The 22,659-nt window shown below is 32.4% G+C and overlaps 2 protein-coding genes across 2 annotated transcripts; one reads left to right on the top strand and one right to left on the bottom strand.

Moving 5' to 3' along the window:
• The first annotated feature begins 83 nt into the window (after nt 1-83).
• On the top strand, nt 84-5,491 carry LOC139898402 (uncharacterized). Its single transcript, XM_071881128.1, has 9 exons — nt 84-423; nt 903-1,017; nt 1,784-1,820; nt 2,236-2,305; nt 2,566-2,670; nt 3,145-3,295; nt 3,436-3,515; nt 4,459-4,552; nt 5,227-5,491. Exons 1-9 carry the CDS (start codon nt 393-395, stop codon nt 5,309-5,311), a joined length of 768 nt encoding a protein of 255 aa, XP_071737229.1. The 5' UTR covers nt 84-392; the 3' UTR covers nt 5,312-5,491.
• Nucleotides 5,492-5,807: 316 nt separating this feature from the next.
• Nucleotides 5,808-9,224, bottom strand: LOC139898401 (deSI-like protein At4g17486). The gene is made up of 4 exons (XM_071881127.1): nt 8,786-9,224; nt 6,891-7,178; nt 6,452-6,529; nt 5,808-6,122 (listed from the first exon to the last, which is right to left on the bottom strand). The coding sequence occupies exons 1-4, from the start codon at nt 8,943-8,945 to the stop codon at nt 5,986-5,988; spliced, it is 663 nt and encodes a 220-aa protein (XP_071737228.1). The 5' UTR covers nt 8,946-9,224; the 3' UTR covers nt 5,808-5,985.
• Nucleotides 9,225-22,659: the final 13,435 nt, after the last annotated feature.

Below are 22,659 nucleotides of genomic sequence, written 5' to 3'. Positions count from 1 at the left end.
TAGATAAATAGCTGATATATTTATGTAAAGGAAGTTAGGTATTTGTTTATAATAATTGAGATACAGTTTGTCAGATGCTATTTGTGTTTGAATGTTAGAGATATAATTGAGGTTTTTGGTATAGAATCAGAGAATTAATGTTCAGCGATTGCGAATATGTTAGGTATACTGTTTTTCGATAAAATTTGGTGTATGCATATAACGACGTGAACAATAGAAATGATTTGTTATATCGCAACTGATCGTTTGAGTTAATGGATAAATCACACTGCAGAATGGTTGCTTCTGTTTTGAAGTTTATGTAGTTTAAGGTGTGTGAGTTTTGTTTGTTGCAGAATTTGTTCTCCTCCTTCGCTACTGTTGTGGACTGCATCTCTAATCAATAAATCAATATGAGTTTTGATGGCCCATCTCTAGGTTCCGGTTAGTTTCTTTTTATCTCTGCGAACATTATACTTATGCATCATCTCTGTTAGTATGGTTACATGAACAGTAGTCAACGATAACTTTTTTGATTAGTCTGAACCAATACAATACAAATTTGTCGGAACTGTTTAATAGAAAGAGGTCAATCCAACCAGAATCGTACAGAACCAATGTTTGTTAATTAGTCTTTTAAAAAACAGCTGGTTTAACTTTTAGTAACTAATATCTAGCAAAAATATTATTTATTGTAAGAGGTTGTAAGGGTGTTGCATTGGCGAATTGGATGGTACATAAATGCTGGGGACTCCTATCACCATTGGTTTGAAATTGCCGTGTGTAATTTGAAATACATTATTACAACTCTTACAGTTTTACATACAATAATAATAATAATTGGCCTTTTTCCATGACACTGTGCCCTTATTTTTTATTTGGTTCTTGCTATGTGATGGAAATATTGGATCTTTTTATCAAAGGTAGTGGATCTGGAAGAAGGTTACTTGAGTTTGGACAGACACATGTGGTTGAACCTAAAGGTGAACACCTGGCAACTATTGTCTGGTTACATGGCCTTGGTGACAACGGTTCAAGGTAACCTAATATCGATGTCGTCTTCTTTGTTTGTCTTATGTTGATAACTGGAATACCAGATGTTTTTAGTAGATAGGTGTTGTTTGTTAGTGCTTTTGAAAATAGTCTAGTTTTTGAATACTCTTCATCCTTTCTGCTTTCTGTGCATATGCGAAGTTGATTAGGGAAATATCTTCAATATATGATCACACAACTTTAGAAACCTAATGTGCCTCTCCCTGATATAAAACTGTAAATTTGTTTGCTGCATATAATTTTCATGACGTTCTTTTGCATGCAACGCTCTAAAAGAGGAGTGCATTAATAATACAAAAGATCTATTGACAAGTTCCTAATTTCAAAATTAATATACAATTCTAGAAATACCATATGATGCAAAACTTTGAAGTGACACTTTTTTTAACCTATCTTGCTTATCTTACTTTGATTGTTATTAAGTGTTTGTCTTGTTAGTCATGTGAATAGATTATAGGAAGATTGACACTCTTTATATAGCTTGATTTACGAAGGGCATATATCTCTATCACGTAACTTACCATCTATTCATTATAATAGCAACAACTATGAATTCTTATGAGTATTGATCTATCTCTAATATGTTAAATTAGATAAAATCATAATGTCGATAGAATGTTTATCAAGTTATCCACATTTTTTGTTAACGATATATTTGCATCAACTCCCTATACTATTTGTATTTAAGCTTTTGACATTGTTTTTACACAACTAGTGAATAGTCTGAGATCCATGTTCTGTTTCCTAACAGCTGGTCCCAGCTCTTGGAAACCCTTCCTCTTCCAAATGTAAGAATTATTTTTGTCTATGTTAACGGTGACAATTTCGATCCATTAACTTCTGAATGGGCGGATCTGGGTTTATGAAATTCGTCAGATGGGTAAACTCAAAAATCAGCTAAATATGAAACGGTTTTTTTCCGCCATCATTTCCTCATACTTATTCTAGAAGCAAAAAAAAAAAAAAATAACAAACACAAAGTGTTGTGGGTCAAGTGGTCAACCTATTTTGACCATGTACTGACAACTGCCCATTTGGACGTGTTATTTATCTCATCTGACCCAATGTGTTTGTATCCATTTGTTTATGTAAATGACTTGAGCCTTATATACAAACATCATATAACCCTGATCAAACTGATATGGTAGTGTCACATTTGTACAATCAAGTTTATTAATTTGCATTTTACTAAATGTGATGCAGATCAAATGGATATGTCCTACCTCTCCCACTCAACCCTTAACACTATTTGGTGGCTTTCCTTCGAATGCATGTATGTTGAAATGCTTTGATAATCTTTTCTTGTTTCTCTACAAAACTGACCAATTAACTAATTTTGGCATCATTACAATTTTCAAAAGGATAATACACGAATATGCTGTTATAAAAATAATAAGGATATATCCAAATTATCTTAAGTTTTGCAAGTATCTAATTTGGGGAACACATTAGTTGGCGTTGCAGTAAAGAACTAAAGCATTCAAGATTGACATGCATGAAATCATTTAAAATAGTTGGTCACTTGGTTGTTAGGGTTTGATGTAAGTGACCTCTCTGAAGAGGCAAAACAAGACGTAGAGGGGCTAGATGCTTCGGTGGCACATGTTTTGAGCCTACTCTCGACTGAGCCTGCAAATGGTAAGTTTCACTATATTTTTCTTGATCTTTTCCTTGTGCAATGGTTTTTTCCCCTAATGGGCTTGAGGTTGAATGTATTTCAATAGTAGTTCAGCTTAAATTCATGCAACCTTGTAAATCAATTTATTATAAAGATATTGCATTTCGATATTTGCTGTAAGAATATTATTTTGGGTATCATAATTAACGTCGGTCATTCACAGAAAATAGAAATATTGATAGTAAAAGTGTGTGGATTAACCCAACCTGACATGACCCATTTTAGCCTGAACCTGTTCCAACTTGTTACCCATTAGTCATCCTTCCCATCTTCTAGCTCTAGCAGAACTTAACTAATTGGCATACTTTTCACACTAAAGTAACATCTAGTGAGCTTTTTTATTTTCACAAACATTCTCAACATTCTTCAGAGCATGTTTTCATTTGGCTATTATAATATTTCTTTGATGATATATATGTTCTATTACTTTGCAGTCAAACTGGGTGTAGGAGGGTTCAGTATGGGTGCGGCAACTGCTCTATACTCTGCAAGTTGCTTTGCTCATGGAAAACTTGGGAACGAGAATACTTACTCAACCCATTTAGATGCAGTTGTTGGCCTTAGTGGCTGGCTTCCTTGTGCAAAGTACGGCTAGCTTATTAACCTCTCTTTTGCCACGTCTTGTTAGGGGGTGTTTGGATGTGTGTTTTAGAAGTGTTTATCTCATACAAATACAAATATTCTTACACAGATGTGATATAACATTTGCTGTTGTTCTTTGTCAGGGATCTTACTGACAAGGTAGAAGGGGATGAAGCTGCAAATCGAGCGTCTTCTTTGCCCATTTTGCTGTGTCATGGCAAAGGTACTAGGGCCGACCACATTTTCTCTTCTATTTTGTAAAGTTAATTGTGTATTATTGTACTTCTTAATTCTTGTTTTGGGAAACATTTGCATTTTCGGGAAAATAAGTTGTAACTTTAGCTTTTCCATTTTTCATATAATTTTTTACCACAAGATTTTCATCTTCTGTGATTATGTAAAGGAAATTCAAGGCATCTATAACTGAAAGTCAAACAATTTTTTAAACATTCTGGTTTTTCCAGGATTGCATATATGCAGAATTATATAGTACATCTATTGGTTGTCTTATGTATTGTTAGCTGTCTTTACCATAGCTCATTTCTCAGATTTTTATAACCATCTGAGTAGATTTTATATTTTATTGTTACCGTATGATTACAGTCCGTTTTTCGTTTTAGGTATCAGGTTCTTCTAGTTACTGATATTATTTGTCACCCAATACAACACTCCTGTTTTGTTTCTTCTAGCTTGATAAAAATTTTAATTTTTGCTTCTCCCAAAAAATTACAGCGTTTGTGTCAACACGATTTACTGGTCCTCATTTATTGCATATAGTTGAAGGTGGCGGAACAGGGGTGAATGGGGAAAAATACATACGGATTGGGTTGTAGTTTATCTCTAAACACTTCTTTGTCTCTTCTGTGGGTCACTTTTAACCCATTTCAGTTTTAATCAAGTAAAAAATTTACATGTTAGAGGTAACATTTCTGACCATCATGTGCTGAATAAAAGTAATTGGGTTGAAAATTTGAAATTATTAACCACTACATATTGTTTTTAGACATTCGCAACTAAAGTCTTTGACCTTATGTGCTGAATAGCAGCTGCATGACTGCAGCTTTCGTGGTATATGGGCATTTATATGTTACGTTTTTCAGTTTATTTTATAGAAATTAACTGGAAAGTAACATGTATTTCTAACTTGTTCTGCAATCTGATTGCAGTTGATGATGTGGTTCTGTTTCGTCATGGGGACAAGTCAGCAGAGACACTTACTTCAACTGGCTTTCAGAAGTTGACCTTTAAAACCTATGACCTGTATGTTTTCTTCCCTAGTCTTTAACTTGAATTTATAAATTATACAGTAGCAACATGGGGGCAGTGTTGTTTTGGTAATGGTTTAAAAACTGGGTTGTGGTGTACAAAGTTCTTTGGATATGGGTTGAAAACTTGAAATGTGTCTGTCTGGGCCGTGTTGACATGAAACAGTCTTCATTCTTAGTGTATAGTTAGTGTGTGATTTATTGTGATTATAAACAGTGGCGGAGCCAGGAAATGTTTTCCCCGGGGGCGAAATTTTTTTTTAGAACGTAGGGAATTTTTTTTTGGCAAAATATAGAGTTTTTTGAGAAAATTTGGAGGTTTTCGGGCAAAATACGAAGGTTTTGGAGCAAAATACGAAGGTTTTGGAGCAAAATATGGAGGTTTTGGGGTAAAATATGAAGGGTTTGGAGCAAAAAACCGGGGGAAAAATCAAAAATCGAAAAAATTTGCACTAAAATTTGCAAATCCAATGGTTCGCCCCTGATTACAAAGTTAGCATTTATTAACGATTTTTTTCCCCACTAAAATGGTTTGACGTTTTATGCATCAGAATACAATGACTTCAACCCATTTCTTTTCAAGCTATTTTTCATCTATATTTATTATTTATTATACGTGTTCGTTTCGTTAGTGATTAAACATATGTATCTTTTTTGATCAATATGCAGGCTCGGCCACTATACGATGCCTGAAGAGATGGATGATGTTTGTTCATGGCTAACCTCAACATTAAATCTCAAGGTTGAGTCATGATTTCATCAAAGTTGGAACAAACAGGATTAAAAAATTCATTGGTTAAACTACAATTTGTGAACGGTAACACAATTATTTTGTAATGTGAAATATCGAAAGGTAACGCATGTATATTACATCTGTGTATTTACTCTTCACTGGTGTGCATTGCCTGTTTGCATTATGAATGTATGTCTCATCTGCTTACAAGGCTGTGTTCACTGTTCTTATTTCTTAAGCAAGATCGAACTACCGTTTATTATCAAATATTCATACAAAAAATAATAATAATAAACAAATAGAGGTGTCAAAATAGGATTGTGAGGCGGGTTGGCTAGTGATTAATCGGGGTAATTGTTGAATAAGATTAACAAGGTTTAACCTGCCTTTGTTTATGGTTTTACACACTCGCGCACGCTGCGCGCACATATACTACTGAATTATACATCAGTGCAAAAAATTGATGTCAAAATAATAAGTTATAATGAAGAACTTTTGGCTTAACAAAATGATAGGATACTCCAAACAATCAATCAATACGATCTTTTCAATTTTGAAGTTCTACAATCTCCCATAATGGAAAATGAAAATTACATTTGATTGTACAACAACAAACCAGAAGTGCAAAAAAAATATAAATAAAGGAATCACTTGCAATCGACAAATTGGTTGTACGAAAAACGTTGTTTTTATCTTCATCTAGAGACCTCTTTAATAAAAGCTACATCACTCGAATCTGCTGCTGAGAGAAGGTATTTGTCTTCACCCACATCACAAAAGTCTAAAGGTTCTTGAGCATTTGAGGTTGACTCCGAGGCGGTCCCATCTTCTTCTGCAAATCGATCATAAAAAGTAAGAAAATTTAATGCATTAAAAAGGGTCACATAAATCAGTTTATGGTGTTATGATCAAGATTTTAAGTTATCTTAAGTCGCCACATAATCAGTTTATGGTGTTAACATGTACAACATGATGTGAGACAACCACCTATCGTGATATTAAATTATCTAAACCATGATCAACTATAATCTTTATCACATTCAAGTATTGAAGTGAAACTACTATATTTTCCTAGTACGAACAAAGGGCCTAATCTTAATCACATTCAAGTATTGAACACCAAATCAAAAAGAAATAACGCATGGCAAAAAGAACACATACCACAATTATGATACTCTGGTAGCTGTTTTACTGTCGTTACTTGAAGGCTTTCAGGAAGTAGACAACTACAAACAGCACCTGCGAAAAATGACCAAAAACCAATAAGTCCGCCTTCGGGTTCACCCGGAAAAACTGTTATTATCCAAATAAATAAATGGTGTGTCAAATACGATTACAGAATTATATTGCTTCAGTAATAATCTAGTCTCTTATAGATAAATTGCTTCGGAAGGTTTAATAAATTAAAATTACACTTTAGACGGCTTTTGAGTTCCTAACAGCTTCCTATTAAGCTACGGGTTTTTACTTATTTAACCGATTAAGTCATTAATGATAAAAAAAAAATAACCCAAATCAATCCCTACTCGCAAAACAAGCAAAAATAAATAAATAAATAAATAAATAAGAAGAATGAACTAATAATGAATATTGGACACACCTAGTTTTGCAAGTCGATTGACCCATCCGGGTATCCCTTTGCCCGTTAATCTTTGTGCAATGTCATCCGTAAAATGGTTGCAATTTTTGGAAATAAGATGATAAGTATCCCCGTGATACTCCGAAGCCACGGTTTCAATGAATTCCCGAAACTCGGATGGTGATTTGTTTACATGCCCAATCGGAATCGAGCATCTGTAAACAAAACCTGGGCAACACTTCGGTTCAACTTCAAACACGCCACTAATCGGAAAATCGTGTGCTCCAAACCCGTATTCCTTACCATAAACTACACAAGTATCCCAAATTCTTACATTAACAAAATGGTTAAAAAGATTAGAAGGTTAGCAAAATTATAATCCATGCATTTCATTTAGTTGCAAGTTAAGTAACAAACAAACATATCCATTAGGTATTTAATAACAAACTTTTAATGGAGATCACCAAAAAAAGCTCACCAAGATGACATCTTTAACAGTTAAAGGATCCATAACAAATAAACGAGTTTACAAGCTTAAGAGTATTATTAAAAAACCGTTGCCTATAATAACACCCCAAACAATCTTCAATATCTACAAAGCCATAAACATGTAGTCATATGATCACTAATAAAACTAACTAAGAACACATGGCTCAAAAGAATCAAACATTACATAGAAGCAAAGACAAATGGAAGTTTTAATCAGTTCTACCAAACAAATATCATCAAACATAAAAGAAAAAAGTAAAGTATTTACCAAAGAGTCAATGGCTTGGCGGTATCGAGGTCACCCGTACAACCTTGAGGTTGAGAGTTCGAGTCCTGCTTAGGACATTTCGTGGTGTATATATCCGTGTTAATATTATGTGGGTGTGTGAGTTTGCCTTTCAAAAAAGAAAAAGAAAAAAGTACACCCGAATAACTGTACTGACAATTTGAAGTTAAAGCAATACCATCCCAATGATCATCTACAAAACTAATTGACCACCATTCGAAAACCTTTTAACACTAAATACCCTATTGAAGCTCCAAATCCGAATTAAACTACAAAACCATATGGTATATGTATTTTTCGCAAAAAAAAAAAAAAAATGGTCATTATATACATATGCTAATAGACATAGTTGGGGTACTAATGGTGAATTGTACCCCCTCCCAAGCTTTATCGGCTATTACGCTGTGCAAAAATAGTTGTACACACAAGGTCCATTAATGAGCTACAGTAATTTTTTTTTATTTATTTATTTATTTCCCCCACATTTTCCTCTGCAATTTTTACTAAAGGCCTGCACAAAAACGTTTTACCTTTTTTTTTTAAAACTTATTTTTCTCACAAAAACGTTACGCTCCTTATTTTGCTATTTTTAACCTTCTTTTTCCCTACAATTTTCGGCTAACTTTCGCCAACAATGTTTCATATATACTAAAAGACATAGTTGGGACTAGCGGCAACGCGCGATCAGTTCTCGCTAGTTATCACCAAATACAAAACAAACAAAATAAAGCCCAAATCATTTAACTTTCGACTCCGAATTTGAAAGAACAGCATAAAATTCTTGGGATTTAATTAAGTATCTAACAAGCTGGTGTGGAAAACGTAACCAATGTTATCAACAACCCTTAAACTTTTATATAAGCAAAACCCAAATCACTATAGCTAACACAAGAATGAAAATTCATGAATCATATACTCATAATCACCAATAAGGCAATAAGCCTAATATCAAGAACACATCTTTACAGTTCAACAACCCCTACAAGGACTACATCTAACATTAAACTTTTAAACATAAAATAAAACATATATCATATGACTAAATACTAAACAAAACCCATATCTTGTACAGTAAACAATTTGAAACAAAAAAATTATAAAGATGAAATATTAGATCAAAGCCAAAATATTTATTGCTAACCTTGAATACCCGAATGAAAAATACCAAAACCCAGCCAGACAGTATATGAATTAACAGGTGTAAGATCATATACATTCAACAAAACTTGTGTATCCATATTACTACTGTAATTTCGTTCTGGGCTTGTTGAGTTTGATGATGATGTACTCTCAATTCCCATGTACCCAATAGAAAAAAAAATAAAAAATTGTTTTTTACTCAAACATAAAATCTGAGATACTTTTTATAAAAAAGATTGGATTTTTCTGGGATCAAACCCTTTGTTTACAAAAATGGGGAATAGATTAAAAGTGTTTTTATGAGTGAGATGTGGAAGGGAAAGAAGGGGTAGACTGAGGGAAAAGGGTTTGTACAAAAGTTCTAATTTTGGATCGTGGGAACAATAATGGAAGTGAACGAGTCACGACTCGGTAAGGACCGAGTTTAGGTGGGGCTTTGATGAGCAAATTTTTAAGTAGGGATGGATCTATGATGATCAATCATCAAATTTTTTATCAATTACTTTTGACCCAAAATTTCGAGAGCTTATTAATTTCATTAAATTATGTTTTACTCCTAAGTGTTTTGTTAAGAAGTGTTTTAAAAATACTTTACCTGTAAAGTTTCTTGCTTTATATTTCCCCAAAAAAAAACAATAACTTATATAACCACACTCCTTCATTAACCTTGAAAGAATTTAACAAACCGATACACCCAAAACCGGTCAACCTCGCAATCAAAAAGCGATCCTAAAACCAAAGTAGCCTAAAGACCATCTACAGGCGAGTCAAGTCGGAAACAAAGCAAGAAACAACCGGGATGCTACCAAACAAAACCAAACTAAACTAACAATAATATAAAACATCAAAGAAACAAAACATCTACATAAACAGCAACTAAAAATAAGATAAAAAAAAAAAATATAGGATCTTACATTAACCAACAAACATGTCCAAGAAAATAAGACACAGGGCAACAACAAAAATCGATCAAGCACAACAAAACCCAATCGACAAATCAACTCATGGACATCCAGGCAAATGCGCGTCAATAGTAGTTTTTTTTTACCTCTCAACCCCGGTTTTGATAACTTACCATCGACCTTTTCAACAAGTACGAATTTTCCCGATAAAGAAGAGTATGAATATACCTTTAGTGAATAGGAAGGGGAAGCCATTGAACACGCGACAAACTTACCTTCGACCGTAACCATTTCAAAAAACCCTTCAAAAGCATCGGAATGACCATCCAACGCAAAATCATCTTCCTCATCGCATAGAGCAAATAAAATGTCACCACCCAAACCGTTCTTCTTCGACTTCTTTTTTGATTTACACGCAACCGTCTCTTCCTTCCCATAATCCAGTCCCTTTTTTACCAACGAACCTTTGATCATTTGAACGTTCTCCCACATAATCTTACAAGAAGCCTCACATGATTTTTCAGAGCACGACCATCCTTATGAGCCAAACTAGCAACACCATGCTCAAATAGAGAAGCTGGGCCATATAACATACATAATCATATATCATTGTTTCATGATTGCTTGATTTTAATACAAGAATCAAGTCAAGATCATAGTATACAACACACATATATATAGAGATTACAATGGGCTGGGCCATATACATGGGCCACAATAAACTAATGCTAATACCAGTGACTCCAACAGGTTGATTAGTGTTAGACGGATTAGATAATAAGGCCCGAGTTCGTATGTGGGTCTAGGGTCCATTAGGGTTTATGTAGTTTTAGGGTTTATATATCCTATAAATACCGCGTTATAATAAAGTTATGATTACGGGAAATTTCACTGTCTAACATGGTATCAGATCGGTATGATCCTGGTTGAACCGCTTTCTATATGTCCTCCCTCTCCGTTCAAGCTAAATGACTTGATTGAAGGGATAACTTATTTCTTTTTATCTTTTATGTGTAGCTTATAATTGTTGGATGAACCAATTTGTCCAGTCCCTTTTTTACCAACGAACCTTTGATCCTTTGAACGTTTTCCCACATAATCTTACAAGAAGCCTCGCATGAGTTTTCAGAGCACGACCATCCTTATGAGCCAAACTAGCAACACGATCAATTAGAGAAGCTGGGCCATATAACATACATAATCATATATCATTGTTTCATGATTGCTTGATTTTAAAACAAGAATCAAGTCAAGATACAAGTATTATACAACACACATATATATAGATATTACAATGGGCTGGGCCATATACATGGGCCACAATAAACTAATGCTAACACGAGGGACTCCAACAGATTGATTAGAACCATCTTGAACAACACAGTGATCCGACCTAAGCACAAACCATTTGATCGTGCCCAACACTAACAGTCTAACAGATTGATTTACAATGAATCTGATGTTTATTATGATCAGAGCTCAGATCTGAAAATCATGTATGAAGTTGTTCATGATGAATCTGATGTTTATATAATGATCAGAGATCAAATATGAAAGCATATGGTTTTTTAGAACTAGTAGAGTAGTTGAAGTCACCATCAGTTTTTGATGTTTATAATCTAGCTATGTCGTTGCAGTTCATAGATTGTTGTCATCTTGATTGAAAAAAAGGAAATTATACTTTAATCTACTAACAGCAAAATGGGCTGGGTTGGTATCAGGTTAAAAAAAAAAAACCCTTCAACTTTATTGTCTACTTAGAATTTTTTGTTCATACATAATTACTTTAAAAATTGTATTGCCATAATTATGGGATATTTTAGTTGAAATTTGTCCTTCTTAGCTAAACTTTTTCCTTTTCTTATCAGTTATTATAGATTATAGATAGAATAGATATAACATAACCTCAATCTACCTATTCATATGGGTCAAAATAGCCTCCTTTAAAGCTCATGATTCATTTTCTTGTTCTTAGATATAAATTTTCCAAAATCAAAACTACAACTATGTAGTAACAACATACATGATAATGGTAACTGGACTTGAAGGAGTATGTAACATATATGCTTTCATAGTTGATATATTCCTACTTTATTTTTTTTCCATGTTGAATATTTGGTCATGATCTTGTATTGACTTTGTCTACTTCCTTACTAGGAAACATTCAATACTGACGCCTATTTTAAATTATACTCGTACTAGTAGTTGTTATCACTGATATTTTCTTAGAAAGTATTGATTGAACCGCGATAATTCAAGAACGTAAGAGTTGGAGTAGGACAATCATGTAATTTCACACTCCTAAATAGATATCATCTCATGACTTTACCCTCTTTTATGCTTCATTTGTCATCATCTATATCCTCTAGTATATATACCCCTTAGACAATTAACCATACAAAACACAATACCAAACCCAGTTGTGATTAAAGAGATAAAAAGTCATACAAGTCTGACCCGCCCAATTTGAGCCTGTTAAAAAAGAGAAGTTTTGATGGCTGGGTTACCAAGATCAGATGTGTCTTTTAGAAGATCAGGTTCATCTGGACTTATTTGGGATGATAAATTGTTATCAGGGGATATGAAGCTAAAAACTGGAGTCAATAGAGAAAAAACTGAGCCACCAAGATCAACCTCGAAACCATATCGAACTATGGAAGTTGGACCCACAGTTGACCCTCCTTCACCAAAGGTATCTGCAGGCTGCGGTGGCATGTGTATGTTTGGCAAAAAGCTGACCACTCAGAAGCCAAAACAAAGATGCCATCGCAAGTCATGATCATCATAAAAGTAACAATTTCGTTTTTCACGTCACCTTTACACATTACAACCGTAGTATAAGCTATATATTAGATATTAGATTGGTTGAAACTAATGAATCTGCTTTATTTTACCTTCATCGATTGGATGATTATGTCATTAGTTTCACCCAGTCTTACGGTTTTGTTGAAAACAAGAAACGTCAAGGCCGGTATAAGTATTGTTACGATCTATCTATCTATCTATTTATGTATGTATGATTTAATAATTTAGGTGGAATTCTTGAAAGATTTTGTTCCATTTCATGTTATTCAAAATCTGGGCGTGTATAAGGTTTTTTGTTCCATTACATACTAGCTTATAATCCGCAATTTCGCGGGACTTAAACATAATATAATACAAACGAGTATGTGACTAAGGTGTTGGGATTTTTAATAATTAGTGTTATAGAGTAATATTAATTTTGTTTGGTCATTCTTTTGAGACATCGTATTCAACGTCTTAATATTAATATATTATTACTGGCTAAATTCTAAAGTTTGGAGTAGTTAATAAGACCAGTAACAATAGATACGTCTTTTTAACCGTCATTTTTTGACGGATAAAGACACCGTAGTAAGTGCTCCTTCATTTACGTCGATAGAAAGATATATTTGGATTCTGTCTATTTGGTGAAGTTAGAGGACGCACTCCAATAGACCCCACATGTCATAGTCATCACCTCAAGAATTAATATATGTGAACATGCTTCATCCATTTTATATTACTCCTATTATTTTATTTTAACCTTTAATAAATAATTGATAATACTATATTAGGTGAGTCCAGTCTTTTTGAATAAGTATTTTATGGTTAGTAGCGTTTAGTCTTTTTCAGTCTTTCTAAAAAGATATTAACGTGACACTGATGTGGAATTCAGTCTTTTTTAAGAAGCATGTCATTGTTGGAAGTGGTCTAAGAAGGTCTAGTGTCTATCGAATCATGCCAACTAAACGCTTTTTAGCTTGTTTTATGTTTTAAAATATGTATATAGTTTTGAGGATTTGGATTAATTGTGTATAACATATAAATATACGTATAGGCAAGGTTGTAAAAGTCGCGAGTCGGGGACGCATCGGTCGAGACCTAAAAAGGAAGCGTCGGCCGAGTCGGGGACCCCGTCCTAATCCATCTGGACGAATACATTACATTTGGTTACATCGCGAGGTACTTGACCTCTATATGATACATTTTACAAACATTGCATTCGTTTTTGAAAAGACAATCTTTCATTACATCGAAAGTTGACGGTATGCATACCATTTCATAATATATCCAACTATAATTGACTTAATAATAATCTTGATGAACTCAACGACTCAATGCAACGTCTTTTGAAATATGTCATGAATGACTCCAAGTAATATCTCTAATATGAGCAAATGCACAGCGGAAGATTTCTTTCATACATGAGAATAAACATGCTTTAAAGTGTCAACCAAAAGGTTGGTGAGTTCATTAGTTTATCATAAACAATCATTTCTATTAATTTAATAGACCACAAGATTTTCATTTCATTTCTCATAAACATCATCTCATATCAGGCATTTCGTAAACTGCATAGAGATAAAAATCATTCGTATAGTGAACGCTTGATAACCGAACTAACAGGATGCATATAGAATATCCCCATCATTCCGGGACTTTCATCGGACATGATAATCGAAGTACTAAAGCATTCGTAACCCGAATGGGACGTGTCAAGGTCCATAGATCTATCTTTAGGATTCGCGTCAATTAGGGGCCATTTCCCTAATTCTTAGGCTACCAAGCTAAAGGGGGCATATTCGATTTCGATAATCCAACCATAGAATGTAGTTTCGATTACTTGTGTCTATTTCGTAAAACATTTATAAAAGCAGCGCATGTATTCTCAGTCCCAAAAATATATATTGCAAAAACATTTAAAAAGGGAGCAAATGAAACTCACTGTATTGTATTTTGTAGTAAAAATACATATGACGACACTGAACAAGTGTAGGGTTGGTCTTGGATTCACGAACCTATATAATTTGTGCATATATTAATACACGTATTTGTAATTAAGTAGATATATATATATTATTATTAGTAATTTTACTGTTATTTTAATAAATTATGTGTTCTATTAATAACTTAAAAATATTTATTTTATATATAATAATAGTGTTAGGTTATATATATATTAGATGTGGTTTTACATATTTAATAGTGATTTTAATAATACTAATGATACTAGTAATAATAAAAATAAAAATAAGAATGATAATACTAATTATTATTAACGGTAGTGTTAGTAATAATATTGATGATAATGATAATAATAATTAATAACTTACATAAATCATAACTTTATCTATAGCTTTTAAACCCATAATTTATACATATTACATAATATTATTTATAATAAAATATTATTTTCATATTCGAAGTTTTGATTTAATGTTTATAACAACACTTTTTAATCATGATCTTAATTATATTATACTTAATTATAATATTTTTATTTCTTAACACTTTTCCTATTATTCTAATATCTTCATATTAATCTTAAAAAATAATAATAACACAATTAATGCTTAATGCAAATACTAGTCCTAATAATAATGATAATAATAACATTATTTGTATTAATAATAATAATATTCATAAGTTTAATGTTAGTAGTAACAATAATTAACATGTCCATAAACTTAATCATAATAATTAATAACAATAATAATACAATAATAATAATAGGATTAATAATAATAATGTTAATACTAATAATATTACTACTGATAATAATATAAACTATGTTAATAAATACAACATTTATGATATTAATATTAGTGATAACCATTATTAACATAATAATAATAATAATAATAATAATAATAATAATAATAATAATAATAATAATAATAATAATAATAATAATAATAATAATAATAATAAGGAAATACCACCTTAAAAAGCTTTTCCAAAAAGAAAATGACCCAGTCAAGACTCGAACCCGCAACCTCTCGCTCACCCTTACAACACCCACACCACCTGATCCATTTGATTTTTCTATTTTCATACCGAATTATAACTCTATAACCCATATCACCGCGATATATTTATTCCCTAGTCCTAAATTATATCGGCCTAATACCAATCAAAATTCACGGCCCAATACCAATCATAACACTAAACCTAAAACAGTCCAGTCGATAATTTTATATCTATATCTCTCGTCGACAGGTACCAGAAGGAAAAGAAAAAAAAAAGAAATCGTGGGTTCTGGTTCACGTTCATAAAAAAATATGATTGCAGTAGCCAAAAGAAAGTAATTCAGTTCATCTTCTTCATCATAACTGTATCATCGTTCATCATCAATTCACCTCATTCGTTCTAAATAGAAACATGAAGAAACCTTCGTTGTATCATCATCATAAGCATCGACATCATCATTATCAACAGCCATGATCATAATATCATTGTTGTCATCAAATTCACTGTTATCATCGAAATTCGCTGCAACATAATCATACTCACGTACTATTCATCATCTTCTTCGTGATAACCTCACAGTTTCATCAGCATCATTATATTTTAACCTCATCTTCTTTAATCTTGTTACCTCTCTGAAACGACCCGTCCATATTACTATAAATGCAGTACGTTATTCATTGGTCCCATAGCGAGGTATTTGACCTCTATATGATACGTTTTAGAAAAATATTGCATTCATTTCATAAAAAGCACACCATTATTATACATAATGCATGTTTTAAACAAGTGGGCAATTTTTTAAGAAATAATCCCCATGATACATCGGTTTCCAAATACTACACACGTGACATAACAATCGAATATAATACATGACAAAGGTTTTATTGAATGCAACACTTCATTTAAACAAAAGCATGAGACTCCATGCACAGCTTGCTCAGATAATGCAACAGCGGAAGACTTTCTTAAGGCCCTGAGAATAAACATGCTTAAACAGTCAACACAAAGGTTGGTGAGATATATAGGTTTAGCATCGATATAAATATAGACCACAAGATTTTCATAGTTATAAATATATGTACACTCGCAAGTGTATAAAAGTATTCTATAAGTTGTTGAGCGCTTCGGTAACCATACTTAACCATTAATGTGGCATATTCCCTTTATTATGAAATCTCCCTACACTGTACCAAGTGTAGTAAAAACGAAGTACTATGCAACCGTTTACGATACTAGAGCGACTAGCCCGGTTGGGGTTGTCAAACCCGATAGATCTATCAATAGGATTCGCGCTTACATGTTCTTACAACATGTAAATATTAGTTACCAAGCTAGTAGGGAAGATATGCAAGGTGGTACAACTCAACGTAGAATATATTTTAAGTACTTGTGTCCATGGCGTAAAACATAAAATGCATGTATTCTCATCCCAAAATATTTGTAGAGTTTAAAAATGGGACTATATACTCACGGTAGTAAAAGTATATTAATAATAAGTTTTTAACTTATTAAAAATATGGTCGTCGTCCTTGGATTCACGAACCTATAATAATAATAACGATTCAGATAATAATACATGTGAACTAAATTAATATAGCAAGTTCATATCATATATTCAATCACATGTGATTGTTTAAGTTTATATTTTCAATCACATGTGATTATTTATATTTTCAATCACATGTGATTATTTAAGTTTATATTTTCAATCACAAGTGATTATTTATATTTTCAATCACATGTGATTATTTAAGTTGTCAAGTTTAGTAGTCCAAAATAGTCCGAAAAGTCCAATAGTCCAATAATCGGTATATATATATATATATATATATATATATATATATATATAATCTTAGAATTATTTGTGTACGTATTGTCATGCATCAATCCAGAGATGTATTGTATACGTATTGTCTTAGAATTAACTAAGACGTATTGTGTACGCGTTGTCTTAGGATTTATAAAAACGTATTGTGCACGTATTGTCATGGAACGTACCAAGATTATTATATATATACAATCTCAAAATTAATCAAGATTATAATATTTTGTTATACTAATGATAACATGTCCAAATATATATAGGATATAAGAAAAGTTAACAAGGATATGGTTAATATAGTTTTTATAATATAAATTTCGTCCATACCACGTTAATTTTAGCAGGTTTTGTTTTGCTCGCCAAATATTCATTACAACTCCGTTTAAAGTGAATCAAATTGCTATGGATTCCTTAAGAAGTCAATTTTACAAAACCAATTCGAAAAGTTCATCCCAAGTAGTAATTTTTAGAGCTTTACCCTCTTTTTGTGTCGGTGGACAGATTTGGAAAAATCCCGGCATCCACCCAATATATGATTTTTGATAAAATACTTCCACTTTGTCTAAAATCATGAAAAAAATACTGGAAGACTTATTTACATATATTAACATATTTCCAAAGTCTTAGCCTCGAACTCAAAGTCTAAGATAGGTTTTTAATTCCCAACCCAAAACAGCCCGCTTTTTACTGAATGGAGATTAAAGGATATATGTTAAGTTTCAAGGTGTTCTTCATATGTACAAGTTATAAGTTCTTATATTAACTTAATATAACATCAGAATACATATAAATAAGTGTTATTAGAGTTAATTTAGAAAGATTAGATTAGTTTTTCAAACAAGTTTAGAATCAACTAAACTATGTTCTAGTTTATAAACTCTTATATAGATAGCTATAAACATATGAATTGAACAAGAGTTGAAGTAGAGTTTTTATCTCAAGTTTAGAATGTAAAGTTGCTGGAAAGAAGTAGTAGAACAAAACTTGAGAGAGTTCTTGTAAGTGTGTGTGAAAATTGGAAGTAAAATTTGGAAAATGAATGTGTAAAAATGAGTTAGAAATGGTGCTTATTTATAGGCTTGAAAATTTGGCTTTTAGTGAAAATATCTAAGATAAGTTAAAATGTATTAAGTCATGGATGACATATTAAATTGATTAGGTCATGGATGACATATTACACAAATAATTGCAGATTTCTATTGGTATATACCAATAGTAAATACTTCTAGAAGCTGTGTATAATACGGGTAAAAATACCGTATGAATGCGAGTAGAATTCTTGAGAAAATTGAACAGAAATACGAGTATAGCTATCTTTTATATGTATTGATATATTATAAAGTGTATTCAATACTTGTAAGGATGTATTTACACTTGTAATACATTATATGTAAATACATTTTAACATAAGTTAATTACGTCGTTTAAATAGTAACATATATATTGTTCAAAAACTCTTTAAATTAGTAGTATGAAAATATATATACAAAACTTTGTTAATATACTTAATGAGATATTTAATTATCATATTTTCAAGTTAAATATATATAAATCCATATATATACACAATAATTAAACAATTAAACAATTAAATCAAGTTATGACGTTCGTGAATCGTCGGAATAAAAGGGTGAATAAAAGCTTGTGTAAAACTCTTTCCGGAGGTTCAAGATTTATTAAAAATTCATTGCTTATCAAGGCATAATTATATAAAGATTAAGTTTAAATTTGGTCGGAAATTTCCGGGTCGTCACAGTACCTACCCGTTAAAGAAATTTCGTCCCGAAATTTGATCGAGGTCGTCATAGCTAACAAAAAGAATGTTATTATGAAGAATATAAGTTGATTCATAGGGTTTTATCATGATTGAGAAATATGGATAAAATAATTCGATTACTCGAAACGTATGAGTGAAGCTATCGTAAAAGAGTGAAATGAGAAAATAGGGATTCGTCTTATCTTTTGACGTCATCACGGTTGATCTCCGGATTAAAGAAAATCTTTGTAATCTATATAGGATTTGATTCTTCGGTGATTAAAGAAATTATGATCCTCTTCGATTTAATGCGATGATTCATCTCGATTTTTCTGTCGGATATTTCACTATAAATCCACCTCCTTCTTTCCTTTTAATTCACACATTCTATTCTTTCTCCCTCAATTCTTACTTCAAAATTATTCGCCAATATGCTTCATCCAGTGCTGATTCTCGATATACTCCTCACTTTCATATCTGTGGTTCTTCTTTTTCATCTACCTCCGGAAGAATCTATTTACTTCTACTATACTCTTGGTTTTATAGTGTTTTTAGTTCTTCCGTGTCTTTATATTGCTATATGCATCGATATATACGGTTTATAGTTTCTGGGTTGTTGTTGGGTTTTATATCTTCCCTTATATTTCGATGTCCCTGCTTCTGTCTTCTATAATCATTGTCATCCCCAATTAATGCTCTCTTTTATTTGCTGCGATTTATACCCCAATTTTTATTTCGGAGTTTTGTCCTTTCGTTTCTTCTTCTTGCGATTAAGCACCGCTTGTAATGGTCCAGAATTCGCATATATGAATTTCGGAATGAACATTGTTAATGTTCTAAGAAGGAAATTGTAATGGCACGATCTTGACTTGTCAAATTACTAGAATACCTCGGAAAAGGCCAAATCATCAAGAAATATTTTCTTGATATTTTAGAGGTTAAAGAGAATACAAGAGTCGTGTAACATAGCACATGATGACGTTATGATCTTGTGAATCATCACGTTCCATTTAGAAACTCAGCATGACTTACTGTAATATAATCACGTTGATCAAGTGTCATTATATTATACTAGTTCATGCTTCAGTTTCCAACACTACTTCAAAAATATTCCTATTTTAAATTCGAAAGTTTCAGAATTTAGAAACTAAAATAGTTTCTTTTATGATGTAATACAGACAGCGTGAAGAGGTAAATGATTTCAGATAAGAATAATTATGGAAATATCTTCAGAAATATGGAGGATATTTATAATGAAAGATACGATGATATCTTAGAATTTCTAATATCAGAGGATGATGAAGAATATTGTCCGTAAGGGTTTAGAGTCAGGAGCAAGGTATTCGATAATGACTTCAGCAGACACGGAATCATTTGGATTCTTTGAAGGTAGATTTTTTCCTTGTAATTTATCCACAGCCTTCTTCATGGTTTGCTCAATCCGTATTTTTCAGTACCAAATCTTCTCTTTTTCTGAGCTTTGCCAACACACTACTCTTTATCATCAAACTTTTTACTATTAAGGTCGTTTATAGTTTTTGCTACTTCATCAGCATTTCGAGAACTAGTTCACAGTTTAGGGTGTTTTTTCAGAAACTTCACATTCAAAGTATATAAGTCCAGAAGATAGACACGTATAATTGTTGGCGTAGACATGCTGCGAGATTTCAAAATACTGATTGCTAATTTCCGATGATTCATATGGCAATTCTCGTTACAAGATGCAGATGAGGAAATGATGGGGTTTTGATAAATATAAAGATTTTTCGGAAAGTCAAAGATCAATGAAGTTGTTAATAAGTTTACTGCTAATGTGGCGAGATATGAAAGGTTCCCCGGTAATAATGATGAAGAGGTAATCATTATAATAAGGCTTATTCGAATGAACAATTGAAGTTGGTTTGCTGGAGGTGTGACAAAACCGTCTATTTTTAGAAGGGATTGAAAAGTTATTTTAGATAGTAAATGCCAAAAGGTCTGACATGGATACATGTTAAATTATGACTTTGGTTTCAAGAGTTTTTCAGGTACGTAACTGTGGATAACATGTGGTTGGATCATCATCTCGATTGTTCATTATTTGAAGTGTCTTCAGGTATTTCGAAGGGCTTGAACACAGATTAAAATCATTAATATACATACGATGTTCTAACACAGTTTTGAAGTCAAAGTATAGCTTTAAAAGATGTAAGAATCTAAGAGTGATGATACCGGTTATATCTTGAATTGAATTCGGCGATTTCAAAATCACAATATGTAATTAGATTTTTGAATGAGTATGGTTGTTTTGATTTCTATAAAAGAATGTATATTGTTGTGAAAGTAGGGAGTATAATGGATGATTTGCTGAATCAAATTCGAAGAATGTAACATATTAATTGTGAATTTATATATCTCTCGGGTATTACCTACTCGTTAAAAAAAATGTCACAATTAATATTTTGTACAAAAGAATTTTATTACAGTATTTATGGAAATATATGTGTATATTTCTTCAGATGTAATATAGATTTAATGAGTTAATATTAAATTAAACTCATTTGATTTATGGTTAAGGCTAGGATAGATAATTTCTAAACTTTAGAAATTACATAATCGTCGTAGAATGTTTTCCCAATGAAGTTATGAATCAATACTTCATCGTTGTGGTATTCCTTAGTATCTACAGGGCGTATGACGTCGATGCTCATGGGACAGATTGTGAAGTTGAGATTTGCGATGCGGTTGTTGTTGGTGGTGGTAATGGTACTGTTGATGTTGTTGATGGTGGTACTGGTTATGTTGCTGGTGCTGCTGCTGGTGTTTGTAACCTTTGCACCATATTCTCCAAAGCCACTACCCGAGTGCGAAGCTCGTTGACTTCTTCTATTACACGTGGGTGATTGTCGGTTCGGACGAGCGGATAAATAAGATCTAGAATTTAGTATAGTATATAATCGTGACGAGATACTCTTGAAATGAGAGAGAAAATGGTGTTTCGGACAGGTTCGCTGGTAAGTGCTTCAGGTTCTTCGCCAAGAGGGCAATGTGGTGGATGGAAAGGATCGTATTCTTCTTGTCTCTAATGATTAAGGAGGCTACGAACCCATCCCCAATTCATCCAGAATAGATGATGGCTGATTGGTTGATCCATTCCAGTCACACTGCTTTTGGAGCTTGAGTGGGATTCCATTTTGGAATCCGAGGAACTTGAACTGATGACGAATTCCATTTCGTACGATTTGATAAAGGATTTTTCGATACGAAATGATTTTCCGGCTATCGGGTGGTATTCTAACTACATAGAATATCTATATATATAGATCAAAAAATTTCATAGATTACAGAGGAATTTACGTAATATGTCAGGCAAAGTTTACGGTAATAGATACGATAAGATATGATTTAGCAGATACGCTAAGATATGAATTTTGTCTATACACTATTTATGCAATCAATGCAGCAAGACGTGTCTAGACTAAGAATGATAAGCAGGTAATTTCCTAAGGATGATAAGTAGGTAATTTTCGACACAAATGATAAGCAAAACTTTTGACATGCAGACACGGTCAAAGTCCAGACTCACTAATGCATCCTAAGGACTTATCAGTTAGACACACTAATGCAAACCTGGTTCGCTAAGACCACCGCTCTGATACCAA

This window comes from Rutidosis leptorrhynchoides, chromosome 3 (assembly GCF_046630445.1).
Source record: "Rutidosis leptorrhynchoides isolate AG116_Rl617_1_P2 chromosome 3, CSIRO_AGI_Rlap_v1, whole genome shotgun sequence".
NCBI lineage: Eukaryota > Viridiplantae > Streptophyta > Magnoliopsida > Asterales > Asteraceae > Rutidosis > Rutidosis leptorrhynchoides.
The sequence above is the reverse complement of the archived record's forward strand: the minus strand, read 5'-3'. Positions and strand labels throughout refer to the sequence as shown.